Source organism: Ipomoea nil, unplaced genomic scaffold (genome assembly GCF_001879475.1).
Source record: "Ipomoea nil cultivar Tokyo-kokei standard unplaced genomic scaffold, Asagao_1.1 scaffold2845, whole genome shotgun sequence".
Classification (NCBI taxonomy): domain Eukaryota; kingdom Viridiplantae; phylum Streptophyta; class Magnoliopsida; order Solanales; family Convolvulaceae; genus Ipomoea; species Ipomoea nil.
The window spans coordinates 6,648,021-6,659,713 of record NW_017619273.1 but is presented as its reverse complement, the minus strand read 5'-3'; the positions used below and the strand labels follow the sequence as shown (position 1 = coordinate 6,659,713).

The window sequence follows — 11,693 nt, the reverse complement described above, 5'->3', positions numbered from 1 at the left end:
GTTACAATTAAAAAATGAATTTGGTTATTATTGTTCGACGTTAATACGAATTTATGGTTTAAATTAGACTAAAGGTAAGGATTTAAAATTATACTACGAAGTAAGGGATTAAAGAGATGAGAATGTATTGATAGCTCAATGAGTAATTGGTCAGTCTAATGTAGATATTTAGCTTGCAATGAGCCTCATTAAGAATTCATAACAAAGTTTATTCATATTACTTGAAATGTACCAAAAAAGAGAGGCAAATTTAAAATTTGTGTGAGTCTATGATACATTGATACGGGTCGGATCGAGATGAAAATGTAATACTTATATTGGAAAATGCAATATTAATTAGAAATAAAGTGTTTGTCATTTATAAAGAAAAGTATAATATTTTTGAAGAAAAACAGAGTTAATTCCATTTTCGGTTCTACATTTATAGGTGGTAGCCCACTTTTAGTCCATTTTTATCAGAACATCTCCTTTGGTCATAGTATTATTGTGGTATGATCATTTTTGGTTCTCCATCAATAAAATCTTTGAAATGTTGTTAAATTCAAGGACATTTCGATCTTTTTTTAGTATTATACAAAGTGAGTTGACCCGCTATATTCTTATGTTTATTTTTTTAAAAAAATATAATTGAAGACCAAAATGCTCTTGTATTTAATGGCATTTAAACTGATTTGTTGATAGAGGGCCAAAAAATGATAATGCTACAATAATACTTGGACCAAAATGGATGTTCTGAAAAAAAAAAAAAAAAAAAAAAAAAAAAAAAAAAAAAAACTAAAAGTAGACTAGTACCTATAAATTAAGGACTAAAATGAAATTAACTCAGACAAATATAATACTTTTACATTTTGATTTAAAAGTATTATATTTTCTCCCAAAAATATAACGTCCCACCTTATAACTAACAAATATTTTCTAGTATAAATACTACACCTAATTTGTAAGATGGTTTCAGAGGTGATTCACTAAGAAAGAAATTCAATGAACTTCCCTTTGCGACTTTTAATTGCCTTGTATCCAGATCGAGCAGTACCATACATATTTGTAGGGTATTGTCATTCATGATTCATACAATAGATGCGCCGACCAAGGAGCATAACGACCAAAAAACAACCAGATTCTTAAATCTTAAATATAATGGGAAAATCCATCAGTTTAATGAAACCAAAAAAAAAATAAAAATAAATTTCCTTGTCTTTTTGGATCTTAGTCAAACCTATACTAGAGTCAATGGTACAGCACATGGCCTGGCAACTCTGCTTCATGAAGATCTTATCTTCTATTCACTGGAGCAGAACTAAAGAAATGACAAGAGAGACAGGTTTACAGTTGATTTTTGTCCTATTCAATTCATGTTTTAAAACAATTTCACACTAAAAAGTAAGTAAATATATAACATGTGTATGTGTCTTGTGTTATGCAATTCTGTATTTTACAAATATAATTAATTCTGTACGACTGTACCTCTTAATTTTTATTCAGGCAACACGGTTTTACTATTGGTTCATGCATCCGAGCTTATATTGGCCAACGTTTGTCATTCAAAGTCCAATTTATGTTTTTCTAATCCAAGATCAGGATCTATAGGTCCATCAATCAATTATTAAAAATGTTACTTTTAATCATGAAATATGTCATTTATAGGTTTAATGAATGATTAAAAGTGGTCTATTTAATAAACAGAAATCAATATATAGTAATTGATTTTGAACTAATTTTTTTTTTTTAAATCACGATTGTTAAAGACTAAAATTAAAATTAACTGTAATTTGTATGAGAATTGAAAATTGCCATTGTAGTAACCTTAAAGAATTTATAGTTTAGCTTATAGCCGAAGTCTTTAATTTAATCGTCATTATTGTTAAATGTACCCAAAAAAAAGTACTTATATGTATTCCCAGGTTCCAAAAAGAATGTCCAAATTCTTGTTTACATACACAAACTTCTTAAAGAATGTGTAATATATATATATATATATATATATATATATATATATATATATATATATATATATATATATATATATATATATTGTAATTCTTTTTAGGGTGACAAAGAAACTCTCTGTCACTATTGACCGGCTCAAACCAAGAAGGTCAATAGGTATTGCTCTTGTTAGGAGTCAAATGTGTATACTTGGCGATTCCGATCTCTGATATGATTTTAATAAATCAGAAACCATTCCTATAATTATGATTTTGGTTTCGATCAATTCGAACTGAACTATGATCATCCTTAGTTTTTACATACGGTTTTATTGGCTGGAGATGAAACGAATAAAAGATTAAAAAATCCAAAAAATGAAAAATAAAAAATAATTGTAAGGCTCAGATACAGATTTTTAATGCATGAGGTTTTGTGTCTCCTACACTATAAATAGAGAAGCATAGAAGATCGATATGCTACAGACAATAAAGACATCTTCTTTATTTATAACATATATACATACAAATTGGCTAGGTTCTTAGAGCGAGAAGTGTTAGAGATCGAAGCGAAGCTAATTAAGTGTGATTATTGATTAATTAAGATCAGATAGATGATCATGTGTGGAACAGAGGCAACCTTTGTGGCCAAACACTCCCCAATCTCATCTACTACTGCAAATACCATTTCTCACCACACAACACAAAACGCCGCCACTGGCCAAAATCTCGACTACAGCAAGGTTATCAATCTTGATCAGTAAGTCATCATTGTTTTTATTTAATTTGCTGAGCGTATATGCAATCCAACTATCAACTTAAGTTTTTAATTGAAATGAAACACATGCTTTAATTTAATATCAGAGTCAACTCCATGTCAAAGGTCATAGGTGAATCTCTACATCACCCTTAAAAAAAAGAGACTATAGGGTCATTACTCTCTGGTTTTGTTTTCTACAAAATCATACAAAAATTGAAGAATGGAGATGGAAAATCCTCTTTCAATTCTCTGTATTTTTAGAAAATCTTCCATTTTTTCATTTTGGTAAACAGCTCCGGCCCTATGATTTACATGTTACATATAATATATAAACATAAATGTGTAATTCAACTATCAGAATTTTATAATAATTAAATTTGTGTGTTGAATAATGTATAGTGGAGATCCGGCAATGTACGAGTCGTACTGGAGAAAGATGGGGAAGAGTTGTGCGATAACGTTCGCCGGAGATGAGCATCTGAGCTACTTTTCCGACGTAAACAAGGTGTGTTGGTTCATGGAGCCGAAGCTTGAGGAAGAGATAAGGAGGTTGCATACTGTGGTCGGAAATGCGGCGGTGGACAATCACGACGACTATATCGTGGTCGGAAACGGCTCCTCCCAGCTTATCCAGGCCGCCCTTTACGCTCTTTCTTCTCATCATTCCGATCACCATCCTCGCCCTATCAGTGTTGTTTGCGCAGCTCCTTACTACTCGGTATATATATATATATATATATATATATATATATATATATATATATATATATATATGTTTTTAATATTTAAAACCTACTTTAATTATATTTGCAATATTTATCAAATTGTCACTGTCTTTTTCCTCGGCCTGCAACTTAGCTTGCATATTAGTCTGCAATTTTTACTTGAGACATTGTTTTCATATATATGATCTTCTATATATGTATATATATGTGGACACTATATATATGTGGACACACATAAAGCACAGCTGAAAAGTTATAGAATTTCCGACCACCTGAAAGTGATCTTAAATCGAAAGTAAAAAGTGGTCGGAAATAACAATAAAGGTTTTTCCGGATACCAAAAGTGGTCGGAACAAGACTTTCGTCTTGATTTAAGAGTGGTCAAAAATTCTATAATTTTCAGTGAAGTAAGAACATGTTTTCTGGTAAAAGATGCAAAAATAAATAAATAAATAAATAAAAATTCTCAATATTTTTATGATGAGTGTAATATAATGCAAGAGTGCATGGCACAAAACTTGATTCATTAGGTACATGCAATGCAACATAATGTTTCATTTGGGCGTAGCAAACGTTGCAGCGTAATACGTTGGTTATATTAATTAATTAATTGTCCTTTTCCGACCTTGGAAACTAAGCATATAGTAACATGGGATACAAAGATGCGAAACATTAATATTGCATTGCATTTAATTTTATTATATTATTTCACACTAATCACATGATTAACTTCAAAATGCATCAATTGTTATCACAATATAATTAACGCATGTGATTCTATATTATTAGTATTATTCATTGTTGTAAAAATCGGACTAGGCACACCTAGGTCGAGGCGATTTCAGCCCTAAGCGGCTTTTAATTGGCTGGCCTACTAACCGGCTGACTAGGCGCCTAGTTAGCACCGAACTAGGTTGAGTCGGCACCAAACTTGATTGAGTAGTGGTACTTTTTACCTGCTCGGTTTTTCTACTTCTATATTCCTCTAGGCATATACGCAACTAACTATCTAACATATGTAGTTGAATTGCATGCAGTCATATCCAGAGATGACAGAGTTTTTACAGTCAGGGATGTACAAATGGGAAGGAGATGCAAGGGAATTTGAGAAAGATGGAGCCTATATTGAGCTAGTAACATCACCAAATAATCCAGATGGGGTTTTAAGAAGAGCAGTGGTACAGTTGAATAATAATAAAGGTGAAGAAAGAGGAAGTGTTGTTCATGATCTAGCTTATTACTGGCCACAGTACACTGCAATTACCTCCCCAGCCAACCATCATCTTATGTTATTTACTGTCTCTAAATGCACTGGTCATGCTGGATCAAGAATTGGGTAAGATCCTGTTTCCTAAAATAGCTAACTTATCCGTCAATTTTGACTTATTTGACTACTATTAGCTGTTTGACTTGGTTAAAAAAATTCAATAGAAGTGTTTAGTTAATCAGCTTTTTGTAATTCTAAAATGCTAAAATTCAAAAAGCTGTTCAAAGCAACTTTTTCAATTAGCTTTTTGAGAAAAGAAATTATACCAAACAGCTATCAGCTAACAGCTAATTTACCAAATGTCTTTTACCATCAGCTAATGTTATCAACTAGTCATACCCTCTAACCCAATCAGCAAACAGCTATCAGCTAACAACCATTTAACAAACAGAGTCTAAGTAAAATCTTCTCTTAGCTTTATTGGTCCATTAAGAACAACTATCCTAAATTACTACTTTTACCTTGTATATATCACACTATATATGCAGTTGGGGTATTGTAAAGAACAAAGAAGTGGCAAAGAAGATGACAAAGTTCATTGAGATAAGCAGTATTGGGGTGTCAAAGGAATCTCAGCTCAGGGCTGCAAAGATCTTGGGAGTGGTCTCAGATAGCTGCTCCAATCCTCAAATCCAAAACTTCTTTCAATATACCCACACCCTCTTGTATCAAAGATGGCAAAAGTTGAGACAAGTTGTAAAGGTTTCTCATCTCTTCACTCTCCAGAAATATCCCATCCACTACTGTCGTTTTGCCAAAGACTTCACTCAAACACTCCCTGGTAATATATATATAGAATCCATTACTTTTACAATATTATATTTTTCAATGAAATGCTATGTGAATGAGTTGAAAAAACATTTTTCTAGTCTTGCCAGCAACATTTTAAATCTATGTTGAAATGGTTGTATGTATGTATGTGTTTGAACAGCTTTTGCATGGATTATGTGCAAGGGAAGAGAAGAGGATTGTGAGAAGCTTTTGAGAGGGCACAATATTTTGACAAGAAGTGGAACCAAATTTGGGGCTGACCCAAAATTTGTTAGGATAAGTATGCTGGGCAATGAAGATGACTTCAATATCCTTTTGCAAAGGCTATCCAATCTCCAGCAAACTGTTACTGCATATTAGCACCATATATGCCTACTCATACATACTATTATACTAACATCTAATACCATACGTTATCGGTTGATCAATGTTTAATTTCTCACAAGATTATTGATATAGTTTGTATCTACATGTGTTTCTCGTTTTATTATGTTATATTGTGCTGGCAGAAGAAAATGTGGGAGGGTCACCCTGCATTATTGTGTGATCCAAATTGAAGAATTAATGGAAATTTATTAAGGTTGATATAGAAAATGGCTTAAATTAAAGAATCCGTATATTAAAAGGAAATAAAAAATCGGGTTCACCTCTGATCTATTTATGCAAATACAAATCAATAAAAAGAAAAAATTAAAGAAAAAATATTTTAAAATTGTATAGTAGTTAGTGGCGTTAACATGCTCCTACAAACCCCAAAGTATTTTCCTTTTGTTCTTTCCAACTTAGACATTTACATTAGATGTGTAAGTGCAACACAACCAAGATGAGACTTTCAACTTGTAGCTATTTTACTACTCCGTACTATTTAATATTTATGCTGCAAAACGATAAACGAATGAAAATAGAAAACTGGCAATGAGTAAAAGTCAAAATTTATTACCAAAAATAGGCGCAGCTGGATTAATTCTAATGCCAAAATTAATGATTTAATATTTGACCATTAGAAGCTATAAATCAACGGTACATCAAATTCTTACCCTCATCATGATTTATCGTCTGAAATTTTGGAATTTCCTGCGGATTAATAAGCTAAAATCAAAACTCACTGTCAAATATGAATTATTCAATGTAATGTAATCAAAATAGATAGCCAACGTAACATATTGGAAAGGAAGACTCGATCAGAATATAACAACCCTTACATGTATGGCCTTTGGTAACGCATACTAGTTTTGTTACAAGCAACAAAACTCCTTTGACACAACCCTTAAATGTATCGGTACAATTAAAAAACTAGAAGAGAAAAAAAAATGTGCAAGAGATTATATTGTTTCATTAAAAACCATCACAACAACCATTAATTTCAGGAGGCAGCTCAGTCCGATTAAAAATGTTATACAAAAACTTCAATGGCTCCGGTAACAACAAAGGGAGGGACCAGCCAGCTTTTACATCAGTCTTAACTCGTATTCGCCAGCCATAGTGATATATCTCACCCAAGGAAGAGCCTGGTACCCACTTTTTTCAATGATCTTCAAATATCGAACCTACAAGATCCCAGAATAGTATAAATCCTCAGGGAAAATGTCATATCAACTTGTAATCCAGTGAAGCATTACTATAGAAGCATGGCCAAAACAAAATTCATTAACATACAGTCTAGAAGTGTTCCCTTAATTAAACACAAAAATAAAATAAAAATGATGATAACCCAAGATTTGGTATGATGTTTTCACATACATTATCTATCTCAATAGGATTCAAGCCAAATGTTCAGAGGTAAAAATAAAAAATAAAAACCCACTGTTTATATTTCTGACAGACATGGTTAAATCTAGCTAACCCCCTGGCCCTCCATCCCAATGAAAAGTCAAATTACTTCTCCCACACACAATTCATAAGTTAGCAAACATACTACGGTCGTGATCTTTAAACTTTAGACCTAACTTCAGTTCCTAATAACAGTCCAACCTTGAGTAGAAATTACACAAGATATGATGCTCCCTGCTTTCTCAAATACCCCTTGCCTCACATTCCAAGCTCCAGTCAACTGGTTCACTACATCATTCAACAAACCCGCAGGATGCAGATCCTACACATCTAAACTGCTGCTCCACCTGGCTGACATCTGACACCCACACTCATTTTCCTCCCTAACCAACCAGCACTCCACTAATATCAAATAAATAATACTAGACACAAAGCTGACCATATACAAAACGACATTACATTAGGTCACCACCATGCATCGTGTAGAAAGCACTTTAAGTAATTAAAACAGTACCAAACTCCTAATTAGGAAAAGGGCTTACTTGTATTCCTGAAACAGTAAAATATGGTATTTCAAACTTCACCCTTATAGGAGCTTTTCTTTCAGGGGTTGTTTCCTCAGAGGTAATACTGGGAAGACGAAACTCTGCTCTCAGCATATATTCCTAGAAAAGAAAAATGGAATTTGCATGTGTTATTTATTGAACTAACCAAAACGGTCAACGATTGAAACGAAGATAGCTACTAGTTGATATTTGTTCTTACCTTGCCACCTGGAAAAGATTTGATTTTCCAAATCAATGCATCCTTTTCAGGAGCATAAGTAGATGATCCCATGGATGTGCGGACATTTGGATTAGTAGCATCAACTGGTACAGGTACCTCAATCTCAACATTACCTGCAGTGCTGAAAAAAAAAAACAAGTAGCTCGTGACCAGATATTTAGTACTTAAGTCAGCAAGAATGAAGAATATGGCGTTGCAAGGCTCTTAGTTATGGCTATGCATCAACTACTTATAAATGATAAATATACCTGCGTTCTTTAAATTGGCTCCGTGCTTTCACCATAAATTCTATGCGGCTCCTAGAGTGTCTTTCCACTTGAGCTTCTACCCATATCAAAGGCTTTACCTGTTGGCAAAAGAACAATATGAGCATTCTAACACTTTTAGTATTGTTAGTATATGCACACATACACATATATACATAAATATATGATTGAATGAAAGATCACATTCAAAACCAAGGCCTCATATGACAGACCTGAGTAGTGAGTCTGTAGGTCATGAGATCAAAAGATCCATCAGGAGGTATGAAGGATATTGTTCGATCATTTTCAAATCGGGCCAAGCGAACACATCTGGATTTGAAGTAGAAATTATTAGGAAATTGAATAAGGGAACAAATGTAAAGGGTAGAGAGGTGCTCAAAATTGATTATACTAAAAAAGAATAGTCTTTTAGTTGTTGTTGAGTTCAACAAAAGATGTAAAATATAGAGCTCCACTAGTTTAACAAAATAATAATAATAATAATAATAATAATAATAATAATAATAATAATAATAATATAAAAAAAAATGATAATGATAATGGCGTTTAGTTAAAAAAGAAAATTTAATGAAGTCAATAGTTGCTAGAAAAACAGTTGTTATTCATTCTCTCTTTCCATTCACTTTTTTCCCCAGTAAAGTTCCTTTCAGGAATCACGGAATTAAACTTATCAACTAGCACATTGTATCAGTTGAAGAAAGCATTACACATAATAACTAAACTATCCATCATTTAGTACATACTGATGAAACTTGATGTCATCTAAATCAATGGCTTTTCCCTTAGTAGATCGTCCTTGAGCCTCCAGTAAAACTCTGTCATTCAGACCAAGTTTACACTCGGGCATACCACTGCATGTTTAGAAACAGTAGTGGTTAATAATTTGGCCAAAATTACCACTGAAAAAGATAGCACAATACTGGAAGGTTGACAATATACCAATATAACACATGTAGACTAGGTATTTCTTTATTTTCCTTTCTCAGGCCAAGCTCATTGAATTGAAATTAAAAAAAAAAAAAAACAAAAACAAAAAAACAAAAAAAACAAAAAAAAAAAACAAAAAAAAACAAAACAAAACAAAAAAACAAAACAAAACAAAAAAACAAACAAACAAAAGTGAAGCAACAACATCATAAACAGGGATCTGTCCCTGGGATAAAAGCTTTGGTTGCAAAAAGTTCACAACATTAAATAAATTTAATGGAGCAAAGGACCCATTTTCTTAGATAATTAACTGATCCAAACATACAAACTGTCTTTTATAATAGTCAATGGGACAAATTTTCAAGAACAAGTTCAAAGGTAATATTTTGCCTCTAAGAAGACTGTTTAACTCATTCATGTACTGGGTGCATATTTTCAGAAGTTTAGAACAGAGAAAACTCTGGAACTTATTTGAATTTTGAAAAAGCAGGGTTCTTCAAATAATGGGCAGGAACAACAAGATAACATGTCCAGTCAGCCTCAATTTCTCACTTTAAACAGACAAAATTCCTTCACAAAAACCAAATAGAACACAGTTCAAACAAAAATAGAATAAATTAAAAGCAAAAAATATTCATAAGATCCACCGACTCTTATTATGATTGCCTATGTAAACAGCAATTGGGAAGGTAGCCCACACCACAAAATAAAACAAAGGGTTCAAAGGAGTAGAAAGGAACACACTACGGAGTAATTTACTTGACAGGTACTGGTACACATATCTGGTGATATAAAAGATTAGCAGTGGCCCCAAGAAAACAATTACCGAGCATGCCTTTTCCAGCATAGAATATGGAGAACTAAAATTCAGCAGGAAAAAACACACCTCAAATATGTCCTCATCTTTAATGCACCGACAACATCTGACCGCACTATTTGTCCATTACTATTGACAAGAATGTTAACACTTTCCACAACATCTAAAAATACCTGGATACATAGAACATTTCCTTAGATTCCAGTGGCTTAAGAGAAATCATTTCAGATTAAATAGAGAAACCTACTTCATTTTTCTTGTAATTTATTCCTTCACTGCGCCATGATACTGCATTGGTAACCGCCATGGGAGGCCTTTGCGTAACCTCCATCCTATAAGCATCAGTCTTGATAAATTCACTAAGAATTTTGGCTTCAGTAAATTGAGGATACCCAAAGTCCATGATTTCATCAAGCAACTCATACTGCAAAAAAGATAAAAGTAGCATCTTAACCACAAGAAGTCTTTCTATTTTCAGATCAATGACCACATGTAGCCAATTGTAATCAAAATTTTGATAGGTACATGAAAAGACTCAATTAGAGATTTGAACATTTCCTCATACCACAACAACAAAATTGTCTCTCAGAGATTCTTCTTCTAACTCTTCAAAATAATGCTTAAACACCTGTAATGAATATTATAAAAGAATGATGGCCTACAATTAAATGAAAGTTAAAATGGAAATTTGAGCAGATAAAACTAAAGTTGATATCCCATCTCCAAATCTCCAATAGTCCTTACATCAACTACACGGTGTAGAAACAGAAGCAAACTAGCAGCATTGCAGTTCTGCCTTGATGCAATCATGAGGTACACATTGTTATGCTGGATAAACATATATGTAACACCGCTATCATACGCAACAGGATCTTGAGGATCACCCTGAAACCAAATCAAATTTCAAAGGAAATTGTAAAATCTCCAGCTCCCAGTCCACTAATAATTACTGAATTACGCAAAATATTTATAGGAAGTGACAGCAAAGATCAATAACAATATTGACGATAGAAAACACAAGATTAGTATATGAAATCATTTAAATGTATAACTACTTAAGTTTCCTTAAACACCAGCAAAAACCAAGGAAAATAAGTAAAACTTCTAGTGTCTAGAGACCATCCTTTAAAAAGTAAATTTCCCATTGCTAACTTTACTCGATCAAGGAACAGTGGCGAACTAAACTCATCCTAATGTTTAAGGTTAACTAAACGTTTTAATATCTAGAAGAGATGGAATTTTGTTTAAAATGAAGAAAAAACCTCGTTCTCGAGAAGCTTGGTGAAGAAGCGTTCGGCTTGAGTGGCGGAGACATCGCCACGATAGTCTCGCCACACAAGTACACGGCCCTTGACGTCCAAGAGGAATAGCGCCGAGGCCGCTCCGGCCATTATCGGCGGCTGGATTTGGAAATCAGCCGGAGATCGTGGATCGAACGGCTACACCGACCGAGATTCGCGATCAGATCTGCGGATGTTGTGCCGGTATAGCAATTACGAGAGATTACAGCAGAAAATGTTGTAGAAAACAGTCTTCTCAAGTCTCAACTAGACCATATTGACCATATGGCAATGGATTGGTGAGTTTTGAGAAAGATCGGAGTGGAGCTCCGGCAGAGCATGAGATGCGATCTTAACCGAAGCTGAGCTGTATGTGGCTATCTGTACAATTGGGCCTATTCC

General features: G+C 33.4%; 2 protein-coding genes across 2 annotated transcripts; one reads left to right on the top strand and one right to left on the bottom strand.

Moving 5' to 3' along the window:
* The first annotated feature begins 2,461 nt into the window (after positions 1–2,461).
* LOC109160163 (L-tryptophan--pyruvate aminotransferase 1-like) lies at positions 2,462–6,005 on the top strand. Its single transcript, XM_019308370.1, has 5 exons — positions 2,462–2,682; positions 3,082–3,400; positions 4,445–4,743; positions 5,163–5,455; positions 5,606–6,005. Exons 1-5 carry the CDS (start codon positions 2,537–2,539, stop codon positions 5,803–5,805), a joined length of 1,257 nt encoding a protein of 418 aa, XP_019163915.1. The 5' UTR covers positions 2,462–2,536; the 3' UTR covers positions 5,806–6,005.
* A 574-nt stretch (positions 6,006–6,579) lies between these two features.
* Positions 6,580–11,693, bottom strand: LOC109160162 (AP-1 complex subunit mu-2). The gene is made up of 11 exons (XM_019308369.1): positions 11,274–11,693; positions 10,756–10,896; positions 10,577–10,639; positions 10,259–10,435; positions 10,081–10,184; positions 9,011–9,118; positions 8,480–8,576; positions 8,250–8,347; positions 7,981–8,122; positions 7,758–7,880; positions 6,580–6,992 (listed from the first exon to the last, which is right to left on the bottom strand). The coding sequence occupies exons 1-11, from the start codon at positions 11,400–11,402 to the stop codon at positions 6,894–6,896; spliced, it is 1,281 nt and encodes a 426-aa protein (XP_019163914.1). The 5' UTR covers positions 11,403–11,693; the 3' UTR covers positions 6,580–6,893.